The 23,758-nt window shown below is 45.1% G+C and overlaps 1 protein-coding gene across 2 annotated transcripts in view; it reads left to right on the forward strand.

Moving 5' to 3' along the window:
• Positions 1 to 6,803: 6,803 nt before the first annotated feature.
• The window catches only part of Adpgk (ADP dependent glucokinase), a 28,623-nt gene continuing 11,668 nt past the window's right edge, over positions 6,804 to 23,758 (forward strand). For both annotated transcript variants that reach the window (XM_036192812.1, XM_036192813.1), the window contains exons 1-3: positions 6,804 to 7,096; positions 13,556 to 13,781; positions 21,793 to 21,855. In XM_036192812.1, coding sequence (XP_036048705.1) covers positions 6,864 to 7,096; positions 13,556 to 13,781; positions 21,793 to 21,855 — 522 coding nt within the window. In that variant the 5' untranslated portion in view covers positions 6,804 to 6,863. The remainder of the gene's footprint in view (positions 7,097 to 13,555; positions 13,782 to 21,792; positions 21,856 to 23,758) is intronic.

Below are 23,758 nucleotides of genomic sequence, written 5' to 3' on the forward strand. Positions count from 1 at the left end.
TGTTCCTTCTGGGAAGTTGGGAAGAAACAAGAGAACCTGCAGGCCCCGCCACTGCTGCCAAAGCCCTGTGGATTCCTTCCCTGAAGGACTGGCCACTGAGAAATCAGCTACTCCTGGCTCAGGCACTGTGGCCTGTCTGTCTGTGTCACAAATAAGAACCACTGCCATAACAGGAGATGACCACAGCCAACTTAAAAATCAAGTATGGAGCCGGGCAGTGGTGGCACGTGCCTTTAGTCCCAGCACTCAGGAGGCAGAGGCAGGTGGATTTCTGTGAGTTCAAGTCCAGCCTTGTCTACAGAGCAAGTTCCAAGACAGTCAGGACTAAACAGAGAAACCCTGTCTCAAAACAAAAACAACAACAACAACAAGCAACACAAAGTGTGGGGTGCCTTAAGACTTAAACCACAGCACCCTCTCTCCCCAGCAGCCCAACTATAAACTGTGCAGTTTGGAATAAGTGGTTTCCTTTATCAACCCAGTTGCTTGTCCACATAATGGAGAAAACAATGGGATTGCTGGGGATTCTTTTCTTTAAAACACATTTTATTAACTCATGTATTTGCTCCTTTATTTATTCTGTGCCACAGCATGTGTGTGAATGTCGGAAGACAACTTTGGGGAGTCTGTTTTCTCCTTCTGTCACGTGGGTCCTGGGACTCATACTCAGGCTGTCATGCTTGGCAGCATTCAAAGGCCCTTGCTAGAGGATTCTGAATGAGATTGGTCAACAACTACTTGTTGACTGCCAGGCACTAATGCAGTCACTGGTATGCATGCCCCCTGCTCTCATGGAATTGATATTCTATCAGGGTGAGGCTGCAATAAACAAATCAATGAACAAATGGGAAAACGTCAGATCTTGGTAATACTAGACAGAAAATTAAGTGAGATGTAATGACAGCCCTAAGTTCCGGTGCTATGCTGCGTGGACAGAGAAGACCTGTTGGAGCAGAGTGTATTTGAGAAGAAATCTGAAGGACAGAGGGCAGCCAGGCGTGCAGACATCAAGGCACAGATGAGAACTAGAGCAAAGATCTGTGGGAAGGGTGTCAGGTAGCTTTCACGGTGTAAAAAAACAAATGAAAAGCCTGGGCAGTGGTGGTGCACACCTTTAATCCCAGAACTGGAGAGGCAGAAGCAGGTCAATCTCTGTTCCAGGCCAGCCTGCTCTACAGAGCGAGTTCCAGGACAGCCAGAGCTACACACAGGGAAACCCTGTTTTGAAAAAATAACAAAACAAAACAAAAACTTCAAAAGTTAGTGGCATAAAAATATCAACCATTAGGCTGGAGAGATGGCTCAAAAGTTAAGAGCACTGCTTGCTCTTCCTAAGGTCCTGAGTTCAATTCCCAGCAACCACATGGTGGCTCACAGCCATCTGTAATGAGATCCGGTGCCCTCTTCTGGCCTGCAGGGATACGTGCAGACAGAACACGGTATACATAATAAATAAATAAATAAATAAATAAATAAATAAATCTTTTTTTTTTTAATAGCAATCATTAATTTATAGTATGTAAGCCAGTAATTTGGGCTGGGTTCAACGAGGTTGTTCTTCTGGTCTCAGGCAGTCTTATTCTTGGTACTGGCTAGCACCTATCAACTTGGAGCTTTGCTCTTCTTAGGGTTGGCTGGCTATGAGCTGGGGAGATGGGAGCAGCTAAGCCATGTGTCTTTCGCAACTAGTGGACTTGATCATGTGTTAAAGAAGAATTTCAAAAGAGTGGAAGCATGTTGCTGAAGGCTTTGTCTCGGAACTGGAACATCACATCTGCCATAGCCTAGACTGGGGGACAGGGGAGATCACACTGCCTGATGAGAGGACTCTACGAGACACGGGCGTGGGGGAAGACTCCTGATTTTTGTAACATATTATAGGCAAGAATTAACGAAGAACAGAATAAAATGCTGATGTAGCCACAGCAGTTACTAAGGAGAAAATACCTCAAATTGTATTTTCTCCATTCCCAAAAGAGGAAATTCAAAAGTTGAAATCTTGGGGCTAGAGAAACGGCTCTGTGGGTAAGCATGCTTGCTTTGCAAGTGTAAGGAACTGAGTTTGGAGCTCAGCACCCATACAAAAAGCAGAACTTGGTTGTAAGCACCTATAATCTCAGAGCTGTAGGAGGCAGAGACCAGAGGATTGCTTAGGCTTGCTGGTCACAACCCTAGCTCCAGGTTCAGTGAAAGACCTTGTCCCAAAGGAATAAAGTGACAGATAGCAAGACATTTAATGTCCTTCTCTGGCTTTCATGCACATACATACTGCTGTGCACATCTACACACATGTGTACATGACACACACACACACACAAAGTCAAAATCCTAACTCCCAGAACCTCAGAAGGTGACTCGCAAGGTCTTTTAAAACATCATTAAGGTTAAATGAGGTCATTGGGAATGACCCTCGTCAGTCTGACTGGCAAGAAAACGCAAAGAAGAACCTGGAGAAGAACCCTGAAACTCGAGGAAAGAAGAACCTGGAGAAGAACCCTGAAACTCGAGGAAAGTAAACAGCAAAAGACAGTATACAGTGAGCTCTTTGCAAGAGACAAGGTCTGTAAGCAAACCCACTAAGCCAGGAGAGATCTCTGCAGGGAAGCAGGAAAGAAAGTGAAGGATCACAGCCCAACTAGAAGCCCTTTCTAACTAGCAGAACTTCAGCTAGAGTGGAAGAACCTCAGCTACAAGGTAAGTACTGATCCTCACAATCAGAGACCTATAGCAGCAGAGGAGCCTACCATAGACTGCAATGGGTCCGTGCAGGAAAGGTCCTAGAACCTCCCTTCCCCCACAGAACCCCAAGGACCAGGGAGAACCCCAAGGAACAGGGAGCACTCACAGCCCAGTGGTTCGTACTGGCCCCTCCACCCAGCCAGCAGTAACTGCTACATGGGAACTGCTGAAGGGATCTGAGAATTTCACAGTCCAACTCAGCACAGCTGCACCAGCAGTTCACCCCGTAAGGATTCTTTCTCTTATTCCCTATGCTTTTGCTGCCACTCTTGCATGGGGCTGTGTGATGGTTTTGCGTTTGTAGTGTGCTCAGTTAGGTTTCAGGGTGGTTGTTTCTCAACCCAGCTTACCATACCTACCACACCTCTGCGCTTTCCTCTTTCTGTAATCTTGATGCCTTCCTCTTTTTATTTCTCCCTTCTTTCTTTCTTTCTCTCTTTTCTTCCTTTTTTTTTCTTTGACTCATCAAGGTCAGCCTGCCTTTGCCTCCCAAATGCTGGGATTAAAGGTGTGTGCCACTATGCCTGGCTTACTTCTTTTTAAAAAAAGATTTTGTATGTAATTATGTGTTTGTTTGTGGGTGTGGAGAGGCATGTGCATGTGAGTGCAGGTACTCTGGGAGGACAAAGGTGTAGGATCCTCCTGAAGGTGAACTTACAGGCAGTTTCCAGCCAGTCAACATGGGTGCTGAAAACTGAACTCAGATTGTGCACTAAAGGGGAAGAAAAGCCAATGGAGTTAGGCTAACTTTCCATTTCTTTCCAAACCATCGTATTACAGAAAAGCAAACCACATCCCTGCAATATCTGCTGTGCAGTTGCCAGCAGGGCTGGCTTCCATACTTTCAGAGGACAGCCCAAGCAGGAGAGCCTGTGAGCTTGCAAAACTTTGGCTGGTAGTCTGAGATGTCGAGAGAACACTGTGTGGAAATCTGTCCTTCACCGTGCTTCACTGGTCCTATGAAGCCCCTGGGCTCCCAATAGACAGAAATTCCAACAGCTCCAGCCTCCTGATTTCCCAGGCTCAGCACTTCCCCATCCAATGTAGTTAGTTCATCCCAAAGTGGAAGTCCTGGGCCAGTGCTTCATCATCTACCTCCCAAGATAAGATGCCGATCCCAGTCTGTGCAAGGAATCCTGTTACCATCAAGAACATTGGTGCCCTTCTCATGGCTCATTGCTGACATTCTGGTCATGCCCCTGCCTGAGCCTATCTCCTGAGCCCTTCTAGAGTTCCATCAGTGCAGGACAGGGAGGAGGACACCCGTTGCCCAGGACATAGACCTTTCTCTTTGGGGTCTTGAGATCCTTTCTTTTGTCTTCCCCCCTCCCCTCTCTCTCTTTCTCTAACCTTTAAAGTTCTGTTCTGACCTGTGGCTGGCAGTGTTCCTGGCATCAACAAACACTTGATAGGAAGTTATTTCCAGAAAGCAGCTTGGATGAAGCCCCAGAGGCGCTGAGCTGTGTGTGGAAAAGGTGATTAGCCCAGCCAACACAGGGATCTTTGGTCCTGCTTTAGTGTCTGCTCCAAGGTGGGAGCAGACTTGCTTTTCAAAACTTTCCAGATCATGGGGATAATGTGGACTCATGTTCTGATAGGCTCTGCTATTTCCTGTTTAAATCCTAGATGTGCTTTGTGGCCTTCCAGGTCAGGGGCTTGGGTGGGACACCTGGAGCCTGTGCTGTCCTCTGAATTTTCTGGTATGAAATTGTCTTGTTTTGGTTTTTTCCCCTCTCATTTTAAGGCCCCAGGAGAGAGAACCAATAGCAAAGGCCATGTCTGGAAGGAATTTGGGTTGGGGGAGGGGTAGTCATGAGGCTCTCTCAGCCCTCTCTCCCTTTCTCTCCCTTTCTCTCCCTCTCTCCCTCTCTCTCCCTTTCTCTCTCTCTCTCTCTCTCTCTCTCTCTCTCTCTCTCTCTCTCTCTCTCTCTCATTCAGCTCAGGCAATGGAGCCTTGTCTGCCCACTCAGAACTGTTTTGTATAATTGTCCCCAGAAATCTAACTTCTGGAAAAACAACTGACTAGCAAAGCATTCCAGATGCCAAGCAGATAATCTGAAATGACTTTTGCTCATTAAGGAAGTACTTCAAGAGGGACTGTAGTTCCCAGAGAACTGAGTGCCTGTCCCTGAGCCCCGATAAAGTGGGAGAAAGAGTCAGGGCTGTTGTGATTGTGTTGTGGCCACAAGTCACACCGGTCTCCATGAACTGTCGCTGGTGTCTGTCCTTCACTGCCTGGAGCTCCAGACCTCTTAATTTGGAATTGAGGTCACCTCTCATCTCTCTATCTTCCCCAATAGAAACCCACATTGACCCAATCTGGAAGAAGCCCAGATAGCCCCCCAAAACTACCAGATGGGATCTAGCTTGCCGGCACAGCCCACAACGGCACCCACACCACATCTGGACTTCGACATGAGAAATAAACTTTGATTTTGCTCCAGCTCTTGCTATTTAGCCTCTGAGACTACACAACAAAAGTTTTTGCTAGCCTGGAAAGAAGCAGAAGGTGTGAAGTGGGGAAACGCAGGAGAATTCCAATGGAACTCCATGTTGTTGGAGAGTCTCGTCCTGATCCTCCAAGCCTGTGTGCTTAGCTCACAGCTCAGCTTCCTCTGCTCCTCCCAAAGCTGATGTTGGGAACTTACTAATGGACTCTATCTATCAAACTTCAACCCATGACTTTGCCAGTTCACTACCCAAACCAGTTAATCATAAAGACCTGGTCTTGGTTGGTGGTAAACAGGGACTAAAAATGCTATTCAGTTAGTAGAGTGCTTTTCTAGAAGGCATGAGCACTAGGCACAATGATGCACACCTGTAATCCTAGCACAGTCCACTGAGATGGAGGCAGACGATCAAGTCCAAAGTCATGCTTGACCGTATAGTGAGTTTGAGTCTAGTCTGGGCTACGAGAGGCCATATTTAATAAACACAAAAGTGAATAAACAAACAAACCAGTAAACAGTCTCTGGCCAGTTAGTATGAATCTACTATTCTGAAAAACAGATAATGGATCAGTCACCTCTGGTGGCAGGAAAACTCGAAAACAGAGGGCCACTGCAGAAACAGTTTCTCTAGAACAGGCTGGCCTAGGTGACTCTAGGAAAAATAGTATTCATGGAATTACACAAATCTCATAAGCCTCTTGGTTTCTCTTTCCCAAAGCATCCCAAATCTCTTCTTATGTGAAGCTCTCCTTTGAAAAGGACTGAATGATCAGGTCAGCTGGGTGGGGCGAAGGAGAATGTCTAATGTCCAAGATCAAAGCTAGGGAAATACATTTTCATTAACAAGTCCAAAAGCCATGACAGAGTAGAAAATCGGTCAGGAACTAGCAAAACTGAAAAATAGAATAGAAACAAACCAGGGTGGAAGATGAGGTTGAGAATGAGCTGGGCATCGAGCCTAGCTTCCCTGACTCTTAACCCACCTTGCACACAGAAGTGTCACACCAAGTAAGACCGGGCTGGATTTCCGTAGTCTCACCGAGAAGAACTAAGCCAGGATGCCTTAACTGAGTGTATAGTCCCTCTATACTGTACATAAGATCGCGTGCTTTTGTGGATTATTCTGAGGTTGTTAAAAGGGTTATGTTAGGGGTCTGAGTGTTGAATCTGATCTCTAGATTGAACTTCAGTCTCAGTTTGTGTCACAGGAAAACCGACTGACTCTTACATAATCGCAAATTTTGCCCGCTGCTTTATCTGCTTGTCTCATTTTACTAGGGAAGCAAACGTAGTATTCTCAGGTTACAGGTGAGCTTCGGGAAGACATGCAGGAGTTAGGGCCATACTCCTGTCTTTGTTCATCCAGAACCGGGACCGCACAACAGCGCCACCCAGCGTCAGGACATGAACATACAGACTCCCCAATACCCGCGCCGTTGTCGCTCCGCCCATCGCCCCGCCCAGAAGCCCGCCATAGCTCCGCCCAGAGCACCGTCTCCAGTCCAGCTCCACCCATAGTTGGGGCTACAGTTCACCAGTAGCTCCGCCCACAGGGGGAGGAGTCTGTGGCGCGCGGGTGTGACGCCAACGCGTGCTACGTCATCGCGCGCCCAGCTGGGAGGAGGCGCGAGCCGAGAAAGGATCCTGTCGCCACCGGTGCGGCGGTGTGTGCACATGGCGCTGTGGCGCGGCTCTGCTTGCGCTGGTTTCCTGGCTCTGGCCGTGGGCTGCGTATTCCTGCTGGAGCCGGAGCTGCCGAGCTCGGCGCTGCGCTCTCTCTGGAGCTCGCTGCGGCTGGGGCCCGCGCCCGTGCCCGCGGGACCTCTGTCCCCCGAGGGCCGGCTGGCGGCCGCCTGGGATGCCCTCATCGTGCAGCCCGCCCGGCGCTGGCGCCGCGTGGCTGTGGGGTGAGTGCCTGCGGGGCCTGCGGCTCTGGGCCTCCCCGGGAAGTGCGCGCGCTCCGGGGTCTGCCCGGGACGCACTGGTGTCCGCGTCGCCCTCTTGGCAAAAGTGTCGGACGTGTGAGACGAGCCTTTCGTCATCGCTGCAGGGACACTCGGCACAATTTTCCCTCTCGGCTGGCCCTGCTCTTCTCTTTTCCGTGTGCATCCCTAATAGCCTCTTAGAAATCTAACTTAGCCTGTCACCTGTATTTTTTTGAGGTTACTCCATTGCCCTGACTTCCAGCCCTTCTCCTCGGCCAACTGTTCTCTGGCGGTCACAGATTCCTGTCCTAACACTCTTCCTAGTCTGAACTTGAAACTGAATGTCTTCTGTCTCTAGCTATTGACTCTATTTCTTTACGTCATCCCGTCTGAAGACCACTGTACTAAAACTGCTCGATTTCAAATTCAGCATTTTTTGTTGAGGTTTCATTACCTGCTCTCAGCCATTCACGTTTAGCACGCCCTCCTTGAAGCTACTTCCCCATACTGAGTGACCGTCTATATTTTTAAGGTTCTCCCAAATCACAGTACCTCCTTTCTTTGTAAAACTCACCGAAATGTAATTATTATTATTACTATGTTTACACTAACCTTAGCCGCTCTCCCAATTCGGCTTGGTTTTCTTGTCATGTCAAGGGTGCCATACAACAGCAAGTTTATTATTATTTATTTATTTTAACGTTTTTCTTTAGGTTGGATTTGATGAGTTTTTGTTTATTTTTGAACTAGGGCCTCCTTGGCTGGTCTGGAACTTAGGTAGATCAGGAGTGGGCCTCAAATTTAGACCTGCCTGCTCCTGCCCCCCGTGCTGGTGTTACATGTACAAGAGACCTGTACAAAAACAAGCCTGTCAGGTACCCTCATATTTTTATACGAATGTTGTGGCTAAGTGTAGTAAAGTAAAGCAAAGTTGACCTGAATCAATGAAATAATCATGTTATTTACCCAATACTGTGTTAGCTTTTGAAAGTACTCACATGTTAACTAGTTAGTTTTGTATCCAAACATTTACTCTTTTTTACTGTGTATTTCTTAGCTCTTTCCAAATCTCTTCACCCACCCCTTTATCCGATTCTTTTTTTTTTTTCCTTCCACATGAATGAACGGTTTGTCCATGCAGTGCCTTCAAGAGCCCCTGATCCCCTGGGACTAGGATTATGAACAGTTGTGAGCTGCCACATGGGTGCTGGGACTCAAACCTGGGTCTTCTGCAAGAGGACCTTGCTCTTAACCATTGAACCATCTCTCTCTCTCTCTCGCTTTCTTTATCAGATTCTTACTTTAAAATTTGTAAATGTATATGTGTGGGAGTGAATGTGAGTTCAGGGCCCCCTGGAGACCAGAAAAGAGTGTTGGATCTCCTGGAGCTGAATTACACATGTTTGTGAGTTGCCCAAACTGGTGCTAGGAATTGAACTCTGTCCTCTGGAAGAACAGCCTGTGTTCTTAACTATTGAGCCCTTTCCTCATCTGATTTTTTTCCTCCTCCTCCTCCTCCTCCTCCTCCTCCTCCTCCTCCTCCTCCTCCTCTTTTTAGGCTTTATTTTATTAATTTTTAAATTTATTTTTATTTATTTTTCTTCAAGGCAGGGTTTTTCTGTATAGCCCAGGCTGTCCTAGAACTCACTCTGTAGCCCAGGCTGGCCTCAAACTTAGAGATCCACCCACTTCTGTCTCCTGAGGGCTGGGATTAAAGGCGTGCACCATCATGCCTGAACTTATCAGATTATTTTTTATTTGTTTTTCAGGATTTCTCTGTGTAACAGCCCTGGCTGTCCTGGAACTCACTCTGTAGACCAGGCTGGCCTCGAACTCCCAGAGATCTAGCTACCTAACTCTGCCTCCCAAGTGTTGGGATTAAAGGTGTGTGCCACCAGACTCAGCTCTCTCGCCAGATTCTTGATGGTCTTTCTTTGAGCTGTGTCAGGTGTGTGCTGGGTTCTGAGTGTGTACATCTGCTGCATTTGTTGGAAGCAGATTCATAATTGTACTGCTTGGGCTGCTAGAACAGAGTGATTCAGACTAGTTGCTTAAAACAACAGAAACTTTCTTGTGGCTCTGAAGTCTGATAGTCCCAAGTCAAGGTTCTGGAGTGGTTTCTAGAGAAGTTATTTCTGGAGATGCCAGTTACCTTGCAGCTGGCCATGTTCTCACGCATCTTATGTCATAGTCCAGACTGACATCTCTTCCTCTTCTAGGAAAGCATTCCTGTTGGATTAGAGACCACCTCTGCCACCCATTTAACCATAATTGCCTCCCATAAGGCCCTAAGTTCAAGTACAGTTACACTGGGGATTGGGGTTTGTCTTAGTTACTTCTCTATTGCCATAACAGAACACCACAATGAAAGCAACTTACCTAAGAGTTTATTGGAGCCTTACCATTTCAGAGGATGAGTCCATAACCATCATGACAGGGAACATGGCAGCAGGCAGGCAGGCATGGTACTGGAGTAGTAGCTAAGAGTTTATATTCAAAAGAGGAGGAGAGAACTGAGAAGGGCATGGGCTGTTGACCCCCCCACCTCCACCCCCGGTGACACACTTCTTCCAACAAGGCCACATCTCCTGATTCTTCCCAAACAGTTTCACCAGCTGGGGACCAAGTATTCAAATACATGACCCAGTGGGGTCCATTCTGATTCAAACCACCATAAGGTTTCCACATAGGACTTTGAGGTGAGGGAGGAAACCGTTTTCTATAACAGTTATGGAAGGTGCTGTGTTCCGCTACTGATAAGAATAAGGCAGTCCAGCTAGTCCAAAGAATTGCTAATTCCTCCCAGGTCGGATAGTAGAAAAAGTTCCAAGATGACATTCCACTTTCTTTTGTTATGTAGTAATGAATCACGTCAAAACTTAGTAACTCGAAATAGCCATATTTCATGATCTTTTGTTGTTCTAAGGTATGATGGGGTTCAACTGAGCAGTTCTACCACTTGGGGTCTTCTGCAGCTATAGTAGATGGCTGGGACTAGAGGTATTAAGATTGATCAAGGCTGGGCACCACAGGAGGTGTCTTCTAGCTGTTCAGATTCTCACAGCAGGGAGACTAGGCTAGGAGAATGTCTGAAGAGGATCAGGCAGATGGCTTAATGTCTCATGATTTACCTGTAGGATCAGATTTCCCAAAATCTGGTCTACCTGTTATTAAGGGAAGGTGGCATGGCTCACTCCTTGGTGGGAAGAATATCAAAATTACACAGTAACAAAATCGTGTGGATGGGACATCTTGTTGAGACCATCATAGAAAATATATTCCATAGTAGCTTGTATGATAGATCTAGAGGGACAAAAAGATTTCTTCAGGTCAAGACAAGGGAACAGATAGATCTAAACACAAACTGAGTGTGGGATAGTTAACCGTTTGGTAAAGAAATGTTGTGGTGCAGCCTGCTATAATTCCGGTTCTGGGAGCTGAGGTGGGACGATGGTGTGTTTGGGGCCATCCTGGACTACAGTGGCAAGACTTGAAAATGCTGAGAAGGGAATCTTGGAAGGTCTTTTAATTCAGAGTTAGTAATGGAGGAAAGCAGTAAAGGTTTATAAACAGGCAAATGCCGCTAAAGTTCCCTGTTGAAAATATCTGATGGGAGGGTTGGGGATTTAGCTCAGTGGTAGAGCGCTTGTCTAGCAAGTGCAAGGCCCTGGGTTCAGTCCTCAGCTCCAGCAAAAAAAAAAAAAGAAAGAAAGAAAGAAAGAAAGAAAGAAAGAAAGAAAGAAAGAAAGAAAGAAAGAAAATATCTGATGGGGATGGAAAAGAGAGATTTTTGAGCAACTGTTTTAACCTGTTCTAACTGCTCAGCACCTTTTTGTAGCCAGCACAAACCCGCTAACATTATTTCTTACCCAGAGATGTTTAAGTGTAAAGGTAGGGCATGGGGTGGGGGAAGCAAATGTACTAAAATTTCGTTTTGGACTAGGGGTGGGTTGTAGTTTGACACATTGACTCATTTCTCATTCAAAACAGTTTAGTGTGATCCATGAGGCAGGTTGTCTGGAGACCCTGATGCTGGTAAAGAGGCCATTGTAGGGCTTCGGTACAGAGAGGGAAGAACTCAAACTGTTGCGTGGCAATGAAAATGGAGGGTGAGATTGGAGATGCTGGGTAGCAGGGTGGATAGGCAGTTAAAGAAAGAAGGCCTTTCATACCAGGTGTAGCACTTTATGAAGCAGGTGGTTCTAAGTGTTAGATCATCACAAAAGGTAAGCAATCTTAGAAATACTGGTCCCCACAGTCACACACAGCCATCGGGTGTTGGAAGTGCAGTGTAAGGCTTTGTCTTTTCCACTTCTGCTTTCATATTCAGGCCCTGGTGTTACCATAGTAAGAGACAAAAAGGAGCAGTTGGTGAAGAAAGTTAAGCTAGACTTCAGAAGAAGAGCATGCATGTTCTTGTGGGATTTTAGATGAAGCAGCTTCTGAGGATGAGGCTGGGGTTAGGAGTTTGTTGAGGACTGGGGCTGCTTGCTTTTGAGATGTCAGTGCCTAAATGGAGCCCACCTTGACTTTCTAGAAATGTGACTCTCCTGCTCTGAACTGGACCCTGGTACCTATTGCTTATGTGATAAAATGAAACCTTGGACCTCACATTCACCCAAGTCTTTCTTTGCCCTGAGCTTTGCTCCCTCTAAATTTTCCAGTCATGTTGTGTCCTAAGAAAAGGTTTGACCTTTGCTTGCCTATTTCCCCGTAAGGAACTCATTATCAAGAATTGAGCTTTAAATTAAGCTGCTCCCGTCTGTGGCTTTTGGAATGTTAGTTAATCTCCACTGTAGCCTTTCTTGGCTAGAGCCATGATGACTAATAACTGATCTCATAGCCCTTTCTGACTTGGTGTTCCTTATCTGAAGATGCCTGTCCTGACGTTGGTGTCTCAGAAAGAGGCACCATCCAGGGCATAGCTCCCCGAGCCCTTGATTCTCTTCAGCTAGATATCCTGTGATTATGATTAGTTCTTTTAATACCCAAGGCAGAGAATGTTAAAGCTAGAAGGTACTTGAAACATTTTACAGAGGATTCAGTGGCGGGAAGTGATAAGAAATACTGTCCTTTGAGGTGCTTCAGCTTAGAGGGATGAACTCTGCTCCCACCTCTCACTCTGCTCAGAGACCAGGAAGCTAGGCTTGGACTTCCTTCTCTGACCCTCTTCAGACAGACACTTAGTGTCTTTGTCTTGTTTGCTCCTGTTCTTGTGTTCTCCATGTCACACAGCTCTTCATACATTTTGAAATCTGTCCTGTCAAGTGAGCATAATTTGTTCGTTTCTTTGCCTTAATTTCCTCTGCAGAGTGAAGCTCAGGCAATGTGCATGTTGATGTTGAAGGATGTGGCAAGTACACAGAGAATAATTAGTTTGGGGTCTGCCCAGAAGTAGATGATCAGTAACATTTTTCTGTCACCTCTAGGGATTTTTTGTTTGTTTTTGATGAGAGTTTACACTGTAGACGTCTCTAGGCTGTCCTGGACTCATAGCAATCCTGTCTCAGCCTCCTAACTCCTGGAATTACAGGCATGAGCCAGTATACCTGGTGGTTTTTTATTCTGAAACAAAGTCTTACTAAGTGGGTAAGGCTTTATAATTCCATACAACCAACCAGGTGATGCTGTCCTGGTTTGTCACCAGACCTTTGAAGTGCATGGACCACTTCTGTGAACACCTACCAAGTACTGAGCTGGGCCACAGGCATGCCCAAGTCTTCCCAGCCATACTTAGTTCTGAGATGCAGCTTCAGCTCAGAGTATTTGATGGTTAGTGCATTCTGCCCAATGTCCTCTCTTGTCTTTGGAGGAAAGTGTCTGATAGCTGCCTTTTGACAGTAATTTTTTTGTACCTTAAAACATACATTAATTTATTAAATCTTTACTGTAAGTTAACTTGTATTGTTGCCTTTTGGGGGGGCGGGGGTTCGAGACAGCGTTTCTCTGTGTAGTTTTGGTGCCTGTCCTGGATCTCGCTCTGTAGACCAGGCTGGCCTCAAACTCACAGAGATCCACCTGGCTCTGCCTCCCGGGTGCTGGGATTAAAGGCGTGCGCCACCACCGCCCGGCTATTGTTGCCATTTTATAGACAAGGAAACTGCGATTCAGAAATTGAAGTGACTTGCATCCAGACAGCGTAGCTCTACCAGCATCTTTTCATGAATGCGTTTTTGTGACCGCGATGTTGTTGTGCTGAGTGCTGTCTTCTCGGTTCGTAGCTGGCAGTAAAAGTTTGCCAGGACTCTTGAGAAGAGCCCCAGTACGTGCGTCCAGACACAATCGCTCTTCAGATGTGTGATGTCTGCTTCGTTGCCCTGCTGTCAGACGCGTGCCGGCTGTCTGCCGTGTGAATGCAGTTCTCCAAAGCTGCTCTCTAGTAACTAAAGTCAGAGTGGCTGCCCCATGTTTCAGCTTCCTTCATCTTCTCCATCCTTCCAGAGTCAATGCCTGTGTGGACGTGGTGATCTCTGGCGTGAAGCTTTTGCAGGCACTTGGTCTCAGTCCTGGGAGCGGAAGAGATCATGCTGTTCTGCACTCAAGAAGTGATCTGGAAGAAGCCTTTGTCTACTTCATGGGGAAGGGAGCCGCTGCTGAGCGCTTCTTCAGTGACAAGGAAACCTTCTATGACATCGCCCAGACTGCATCTGAGTTCCCAGGAGCCCAGGTGTGCCCCACTCACCCGTGCTACAAGCTATGTTGAGGGGGGAAGCATTTTGACAGCTCTTAGAAGCTATGTTGAAGGGGGGAAGCATTTTGACAGCTCTTAGAAGCAGCTTTCTCTTTCGGTGTACACCAAGATGGTGATCCAGTGCAGTGGTTTTGCCCTTTATGTAAAATTTTGTGTTGGGTATGTCATTAATTCCACAATTTTTCCTCAGACTTTTGTTCTGGGTCATCCAGAACACCCTCCTCCCTCTCTTGTTACCAGGCTAAAGGTTAGAAGTATGTCTATTCCTAGTTTAGGTTATAATTTATTTTTTCCATTTGTATGTGTGTGTATTTGTACATTTTATTTATTTTTTTAAATAAATTTACTAATTTATTTTACATCCCAGCCCAGTTTCCAGTCCCTCCCCCCTCAGCTTATAATTTTTTAGATATAGTTTGCAGTAATCTCAATATGGCTGAGTATTTGATGAGTCCTTGCTAAGAAGGGGAAAAAAGATAAGCCCACAGAGGTCTCTATCTACATCTCTATGGGGAGGGGAGCTGGGCATGTCTTCACCTTTGTTTTGTTTGTCCAGATCAGGGTGTTTCAAGAGTAGCTACCGACATTTTGAGTAGCTAATGCTCTGGGAGAAGGGCTGTACTATGTGTTATAGAATTGTTAGTAGCCTCCCACTTCAGCCCGCTGAATGCAAAGCTCTATTCCCCACTTGTGATGGCCAAAATATCTCAGACACGCTCCTGTGTTTCCTGGGGAAGAGGAGGGTGGCAAAGTCACGCTGCTGGAAATCTGCTGGCCTGGATTGGTAGTTCTCAGGCTGGAACATGTGCCGGAATGCTGGTGGGGAGGTAGCGGGGCGGGGGCTGTTAAATTGCCACTGCTGTTCTGAGTTCCTGTTCAGTCTGCAGGGCCTAGAGTTTCCAAAATTTTTAGTAAATTTCTTGGTTGACACTATTGGGTTGAGGACCTTTTTGAGAGCCACTTGTTTATAGAGTAAAACATACTAGAGCCAGAGGAACTTTAGTGTTCTCCCAGCTCACCTGTAATGATAAACAAAACTCTGGACCCTGCACGGTAGAAGCACTGCATGTGCTAGAGGAGTCAGTACTAGATTGAAGACATAACCTTGGCTCTTCCCGTCTCCCGGCATGCCTGCCCTCAACGCATTCTGGGCTGGGTTCGGTTCTGATTTCTCTTATCCCAGCACTCCTAGGTCCCAGGTCACTCCTCCTCCTCATGTAGGTCCTTCCTTTAATGCAAAGAAAGGCCTTACATGAGTATGAGTCTGAATTCTAGCTAAGGAAGTTGTTAATACATTTTTAGTTGGTGCCAATCCCAGGCAAACCTTGGTGACTGGTTTGATTTTGATGCCTTTGAGATTAAAATGTCTTTTGTCTTTTAAAGTGGCCATCTTGAACATTAGAAATGAGCCAGGCATTAGCCAGCCAAGTTTCTAAAGGAGACAGGAGTTGTCGTGTCCATCTTGACAGCTAAGCAGAAGTCCTCTCTCAGAAGAGGATCTTGGTGGTGGTGTGCTACGTCTCCGTTCACTAGTCCTTATGATAATGGTACTTAAACCAGTTGGCTTAGTGTCCTCTTCTGCTTTGATGGGGGTGGGGGTCGCAAGCAGGAACCCTACAGGAACTTACTTTTGCTTTTCAATGGTTCAAACTATTCCAAAACATAAAATTGTCTTGCTTACTTTCTACAATTGCCTCAAATTGGTACCTTTCAAATTACTATCAGCTGTAAGGTTGGTGGCCAAATAATCAACAGATAAGCCATCCTATGGAAACTCTGGGTCTGTTTTGTAGACGTCTTAACATTTCCCAGGCATTAAGTGAATTCTTCTATCCATTGTAGTTAAGTAAAACATTAAATCTGACATGTAGACCAAATTCGAGCTACATATCACAGACAGTTCTACATTTTATGTAGAAAGCTATCCCTGTCCTGCCCAAACATGGATTGATTGACCTAAAGTGTGGGGTGAGAGTGGTGGCCAGCATCTAGAGTCATTGTTTAACCTCTGCTGCTGCATGGGTTAAGGACAAAGAAGGTGGAGTGTTGCTCAGGGAGAACTTCTCAAGTTCTCAGCCTTCAGAATATAACATCAACTGTACTGGCTGTCATTTGGGTTTCCAAGGTACCCGGATCCATGCTCAGCAACATGGAGTACCAGCTGGGATTGTCTGCTTTCTAGGTGAGCTGCAGTGTGGAGGGAACAGGAGTTGTCCTGTGTGAGGGATTTATTTACCAGTGAGGGTGTACTACCAGAGTGGCCATTGTAGTTCCCAACACATCATTGTGCAGCTTCCCCCCTCTGCCAACTTAGCAGCAGACACTTACTCAGCCCCTATCCTGAGAAGGCGATCCCTGCCCTGAAGGAGCTGGTTGTGTTCCAGACATCTGTCACCTAATACAGAGTTGGAGCTATATTAGGGCTATTCAAGTTAGGTGGTGAGAGATCCTAATCCTGTTTAGGGAGGATCATTTGGGAGGCTGAGATGTCAGTGAGGAAAGGGAGCAGAGACAATGTCATATGTTGTTGGAAAGGATTCAGGGCCATACCTAATGTAGAAGGGCAAGGTGTCCTAGCCAAAGGCCAGGGACCCAGAGGAAGGCTGACTTGGAGAGAGCTATGTAGCACGAAACTTAGACAGTCTTATTAATAAGAACATTCTCGGAGCCAGGTATTGGGGTCAATGCTGGAAGATCAGAGAAGCAGAACAAGCCACAGCCACCTCACCTGGCCAACTTCTCAGCTGATCCTGTTTCCTCAGACTGGAAGCCTCTGTGTCCTTATCCGAATGGGTCTCAGCTAAACTGCTTCTCAAAAGCCTGAGAGCTTAACCAGGCTAGTTCCTGGTTTTTACGCCTTATATACCTTTCTGCTTTCTGCCCTCACTTCCTGGGATTAAAGTCTCACTTTTTGGGATTAAAGGCTGTTTCCAATGTGGCCTTGAACTCACAGAGATCCAGAGGGATTTCTGTCTCTGGAATGCTAGGATTAAAGGTGTGAGTGCCATCATTTTCTAGCCTCTGTATCTAGTAGTTCTGTCTCTGACCCCAGATAAGTTTATTAGGGTGCACAATATTTTGGGGAACACAGTACCACCACAGAGCTACCTTTCACCCTTACAAGATAGGGGTAGAAGAGAGATCATGAACTAAAATCAAGAACGGCTCTGTGCACCCCACTGAAGCCCTCCTGAACAGTGTCAATGTCAACATTCCTCGGGGATGCTGTTTCTGTCACACCTATGTCCATTTCCCACAGTATCACTTCTGTCCTTTATTACACTTCCCTCTTTGCTGGCATTTCCTCCTTCAGATCTTTCCTTGTAAATCTCCTGTGGGTTTGACACTGGGAAACAGGCAGCACAGCTAGCTACTGTAATCTTTGCTGTCTGTTCCTGAAGCCAGTAGCAGATGTATAGAATACAAAGAGATGGTGTGATTAATTATTCACAATGCACATCTGTCCTTGATGGGGTAATTTGTAAACTGAAAAGTCTAGGAGCAAAGTTTGTATTTATACAGTTACACTTATAGAAGCTGAAATTTAAGCTGTGTTGTTGGAGAAACTAGTGTTATTTAATTAAATGGTCCTAACTAGAATTTATGCATGCATAATGGAACCAAGCAAAACAAAGCTTACCTGTATTATGGACATTGAATTAGGTAAAATACAAGATAATTTTTAAAGTTACAATTTAAACTAAGCATGTTGGTTCATGCCTGTCATCTCAGCACTTTGATGGGCTGATACAGGAGGATTGCTATGAGCTCAAAGCCACCCTAAGCCACATAACAAAACACTGTGTCACCCACTTCTCCACCCCCAACACCTCAGACAAAAAGTTACATATTAGAGCCCAGTGTGAGGATGCATACTCCTAATCCCAGCACTCAAGAGGCAGAGGAAAAAACAAATTAAATGACAAAAAAAAAGCCCCACTACAATTTAGGACTGAGGATGCAGCTGAAAGCATTTGCCTGGCATTCACAGGCTCTAGGCTCCAACAAACACTGAGAAAAGACTATGTTTATGTATTGAACAATACTTAGGAGGATGACATAGTCATGTGCTCCTTAAGGAGTCATAGAGTGTGGGAAAAGGTACAGTCATACTTCTGTGGGTTGTTTTGTTTTGGTGTGTGTGTGTGTGTGTGTGTGTGTGTGTGTGTGTCTGTCTGTCTGTTTTAGCTGCCTAGCAGCTCAGGGCCAAATTTGATCTAGTTCAGACAACTGTAACACAAATTCTAAAATGGTCTTTTTAATAAAAACCCCAGAGCCAGATATTGGGGTAAATGCAGAAAGATCAGAGAGACAAAGGAACAAACAGTCCGTTGCCATGTCTCACCTCTAGAGCTCCTCAGCCTGAAAAGGCTCTCTAGCTGAAAGGGGCTCAGCCGAAAGGTGCTTCCTCAGCCAAAAGTACCTCCAGCCGAACCGAAGAGCCTTTAGTTCCTGTCTCCTCACACCTTACATACCTTTCTCCACCCAGTCACTTCCTTCCTAGTGCTGGGATTAAAGGTGTGTGTGCCAATAAGACAATAAATATATACAATATATACAGTCAAGAATTACATTAACAATGTCTAGTTTATAAACATTTGACAAATTCAGAGAAAATACTCCATTTTTTATCCTAACTTGTATTACCAACCAAAAACTGTCTTCTGCTATCTTTCAAACTTATACACTTTACACATCTTTAGTGAGTTTATTTTCTGAATTTGTTAACAAGGAAAACTATAACTACCTAATCTTCAACTCCTTCAGAGACCCAAGAAGAAAATAATATTTACTGAGTAATCAGGAAGTGCAAAAAGCTACTTCAAAAAAATGTGAGAAATGACAGAAACAGCTGGCTGCCTGGACAGTCACCCAAGGTTCCTCTGCAATGTTGGAGCATCCATCTTTAACTGATAGACCTAGCATATCTGACAGACTTATCCGTGAAGCAGGATTTTCTGAAGGGCCTTCCTGCTTTGTCTTGGCAAAGTTTGGCAGTCCTTTGTTTTGTGTCCTGCTTGTCCATTTCGGACAGCATACTGTCAGCAGTTGAGGCAACGGCACTTTGCCCAGTGGCTAGCTAGCTTTTGCCACAAAGAAAGTAAACTCCATATGAAGTTTTCATCAATGCCCATCACCTTCTCTGAAGTAGGTTGGTGCTGCCAGGAGCAGACAGGTCTCATAGTCATAAAAAAGAAAGAAAGAAAGAGAGAGAGAGAGAGAGAGAGAGAGAGGGAGGGAGGGAAGAAAGAGAGGGAAGGAAGAAAGAAAGAAGGAAAAATCTCTGTTATTAAAATATTTTAAATGCTATAGCATTTACTGATATAAAAGTCCAATTTAATGTAGCTGCTTTTTAAAAGTAGATTCAATAATCTACCTCTTACCATATCTATGTCCTCTTTTTTTCTATTTTTTTTTTTACAAACAAGAGCCCTAAATCTAATCTCCTTTGTTTAGCTTTTTTCCTGACCATTATAAATTAACAACTTATAACCAACTATCCTAAACAATGACAATTATCCATATCCCATTGAAAGACCCAAAACTACTCACCCCACCTCTTGAGAATGTGAGTGTCATGTTCTTAAAATTGCTTCCTGCTGTCTGGGGGTGAAGGCATCTTTAGGGGATCCTGAAAAGAAAAATTTGGGGTTAACTGTCAAGTCCTGGGAGAGGGAACTCTATCATTTGTTGTCTAGTCTCTGCATAATGGGAAAGTGCAGGTCTTGTCTCAAGTCCTGGCTAGTCTGAGGCTGGATCACCTCAGCTAGCCACCTCAAAATTGTCCTGAGCAGTTTGTAGTCCAAAGCCAATCTTTGGGTGGTATTTGTCAACTTGCTGACATTATCATTGTCCTGATTGAATTGTCGTTGTGGGGTCCCATCATCTTTTGGAGACTTCAAAGGTCACTATTAGGCATTGTCATGGATCACTGCAGAAAATCTTTTTCTTAGGACAAGTTTTCTGGATGATTTGTCCTTTTTCTTCAGATGTCTAATTTGTCCAGTGGTCTTTAGATTCCTTAGCTGGATGCCTTCGTTCTCCTAGAAGACAAAAACAAAACCCTTCCCCAATCCTAACTTTGGGGAGTTTCTGTTAGTATTTATTTAGGCGCTAGGAACACGTCCTGAACGCGACAAAACCACAGAAGAGTTTTATTAAAGAGGACAGAGGTGACAGGCCTGCGTGAAACACACGTGGGTGAGGAGGGGTGAGGGGAGGGGGCTGAGAGACTCATGTAAGATGGCACCGGCCTTTTAAAGGTTGGGCTGCGCATGCGTACAGGGACTCCTGTGGGTATTCCACGCATGCGCGTAGATTACATGGCTGTGCGCGCGCTTTACGCAACCACGTAAAGCCACAGAGTCCCGGTCCCGTGAGATGTCTGACTGGGAGATGGCTATTCTACACCGGAAATAGTTAGGCTGTCCGCCGGGCAAGCCCAACCGTGTGGACATGTAATTATCTATCAGTTTCCCTTTTCTAATCTTTATCAATTTGGATTTATGGTTTCTCCTTAAATTTTTGTTTTATTTTATAAAGCTGTTCTATCATTCCAGAGCAGTATGGTTTCTTACAATAGGTATTAGGTTCTTTAATTGCTCTAGGAAGGAGTTTCTTCCCTGGTGACAGGAAAGGACTGAACCAGATTTGACCTGGAGGCTGGGGAGAACCCCTTCAGGAAGTTTCCCTACATCAAAGGCAAGGAATTACCTTGACTGTCTCTTCTTGATCTACATTTGTTAGCCTTTGCCACACCTTCTGCACACTCCAGAAGGGAGGGGCATCCTGTTGGGATTATTCCTTGAAAAAACTTTGTTTCTAGGAATGCCCTGTTTACAGTTCCCTCTTAGGTGACCTTGTTTACTGCAATTAAACATTTGACATTGCTGTTTTTCTTCAAACCTGTGGAAATCACCTCTCCTATCCAAGCATCATCATGATCATGAGAGTCAATATTTATTGTATTTTGGATCCATTTCTCCAAGGGTGCTGATCTTGCCTTTAATGGCCTAATTACTCATTTGTATTGTGCATTAGCATTTTCAAAAGCCAGAGATTCAGTTATTATTCCTCTTGCTTCTGAATTTGGTGTCATTCTATTTACTGCTGAAATCAGTCTTTGTAAGAAATCAGTGAAGGTTTCTTTTGGGCCCTGTATAACTTTTGTAAATGACTCAATTTTCTTTCCTACTTCAGTTCTGCCCCAAGCATTCAAGTCTGTCATGTGGCATAAAGCCAGGGTGTGGTTGGTCATCATATAAAGATTGTCTTTATATATCAGCATACTAGTTTTCATATTTATTCTCTCCACCTTTCCTTATTATTCTTGTCTGTTTGTTTGTTTTGCTTTGAAACAGGGTCTCTCTATGTAGCTCTAGCTATCCTGGAACTTGCTTTATAGAACAGGCTGTCCTTGAACTCACAGAGATAAGCCAGCTTCTGCCTCCAGAGTGCTCTAATTAAAGGCATGGGCCATGCCTGGCTTTGTTTCTGTTTTATTAACCTCATTTGTACCCTTTGTTGTCAAGGCACCTCCAAGCTTGGTGCAGCTAGCCTAGTGGTAGACACGTGATCCTAGCCCATAGGAAGTGGAGACAGAAGGATCAGAAGTTCAGGGCCAACCTCAGCTACATAGTGACCTTAGGCTAGTCTGGGCTATGTGAAACTCTGTCTCAAAAAGCCAGGAAAAAAAAGAAAAATCAAAATATGTTGGTGGGAGCTGGGAAGAGAGCTCAGTGGTTAAGAGCACTGACTCCTCTTCCAGAGGACCAGGGTACAATTCCCAGGACATGGAGGCTTACAGTTCCAGGGCATCCAGTGTCCTCTTCTGGCCTCCTCAAGTACTGCAAACATGTGGTGAACAGACATAGACACCGGGAAGACATCCATGAAAGTAAAATAAAAACAAATATAAATTTTTTTAAATGATTAAGCTTGGGTTATACACTTGTTTGAATGTTCATAACTTTGAACTGTCTTACAGCACTATGTAGGAGGAAATGCAGCTTTAATTGGACAGAGGTTTGCCACCAACGCAGACTTAAAGGTAGGTCACAATTCCAAATTAAAACATGTCTTTCAGCTAGTGTTTCCTCAATGTTAAGAGCAGGAGTGGGTCTTGATTCCTTAATTCAGTCTGTGGGTCTATTGTGTTAGGGAATGATATTAGTAACTAATGCTGTTTGGGTATTTACCATGTGTAGATTGATTCTTCAGCAGTCCTGTACGGCTAGTTAATACTGCTGTTGATGGGACTGTTCTTGTTTTCTACATAAGGAAATGGGAGGCCTAGAGACATTCACACTAATACAGATGGGGACTCAGGTTCCATCTAAGAGCCCATGTTCTGATGAACATATAATGGCTAAAAACACATGAACTCTGGAGTCAGGCTGAAGTAGGAGATTAATATGAGTAATAAGAGAAAATGGAGTGGGCTGTATTGGTGAGCCTGGATCCAAAGTGCTAAAACATGGGAGCTGTCAGGTGTGTGATTCCAGAGACAGGCAAGTAAGTAGAGGTGTGTCTTTAAGTCTTAAACCTTTTGATGTGAGTAGACTTTTAAATGACCCTTATAGCCAGGTGTGGTGGTACACATCTATAATCCCAGAAAAATCACAAGTTCTGGGCCAGGTTGGAGTACACAACAAAATTCTGCCTCAAAAAAACTCTCCCAAATAAATAAATATTAGTTACTTGCATGTGATATGTATAAAGTAAAATCTGAGTTAGGTAGTGGGATAGATGGAAGGGGAGAAGCCAACAACGAAGTAGTTGCTGTTGTATTGTACAACAAAGTTTGGATTCGAACTTCCAAATGTATCTATCCCAAACCAAAGTGGAAAACAGACTTAATGAAGATGATTTCAGTATAATAGCAATAACCTCCAGCTGGCCTCCCCTTCCACTCATTGCAGAAGAAAGCTACTTACTCAGATGCTATTTCCTGAGGCCAGGGTTTGTTCTGTCCCTGGAGAAGCTGGCCTAGGGTCAGTCTGATTGGAAGCCATTATAATAAACAGACCTGGCCTTGAGAGGAGAAAAGACATGGCACTTGCTCTGTCCTTACTCCAGTCTACTAGTTTTATGATTTTCATAATTAAGTCCCAAGAGGCTAAATAGAGTATCCAGGGTTACCTAAGCCAGAAAATAGCAGAGCTACAATTCAAATGCTACACTGTAGAGTGACTACCTTCCTATACTGCTCTCTCAGGAATTCAGTTTGACCTGTCCAAATTCATCCCAGTATGGACCAGGTATTACCTGAGAACTAGCAGAAATTAAGAGCTAGGTTTTCCAGAGATAGTGGTAAGAGCTAACACATACATAGCTCTTACTGTAACCCAGGCACTGTTCAAAGTGCTACACACACATACACACACTCACTCATGTTATCCTCATAGCGCCTGTAAGGGAAGTCCTCCTTTTATTATCCCCCTTGGAGACAGGAAAGGGAGGTGCACAGAAGTCCAAACAGCTCATTGCCTGGTGTTCAGTGGACCTATGAGTTGAACCCAGTAAAGTCTAAGAACCGTACTCTGTTTCTTAGAAGTAGACCTGGGGGTCTAGAGAAGGCCAGGGTAGTGCAGCGGTGAAGGTGAGGTCGGGTGGCAGAGCAACAGTGCCTTCAAAAGAGAGAGGCCTGTGGGCACAGGTACAGCCAGGGCTCTTAGCCACGAGCCACCTCTCCGTCTCTCTGTTTGTTGTTGAAAGGTAGTTGCTCTGTATCTCTGGCTATTCTGGAACTTGGGTGGACCAGGCTGGCCTTGAACTCAGAGATCCACCTGCCTCTGCCTCCCAAGTACTGGATTTAAGGCGTGTGCCACCATGCCTGGCTTTTTTTTTTTTTAATATGTTGCTGGGCCTTGTACATGCTAAAGAAGCACCACCAAGCTACACCCCAGTCTCATTTTCCAATGTTAAAACACATTTGCATCCCTGTTTATGAT

This window comes from Onychomys torridus, chromosome 7 (genome assembly GCF_903995425.1).
Source record: "Onychomys torridus chromosome 7, mOncTor1.1, whole genome shotgun sequence".
Classification (NCBI taxonomy): Eukaryota; Metazoa; Chordata; class Mammalia; order Rodentia; family Cricetidae; genus Onychomys; species Onychomys torridus.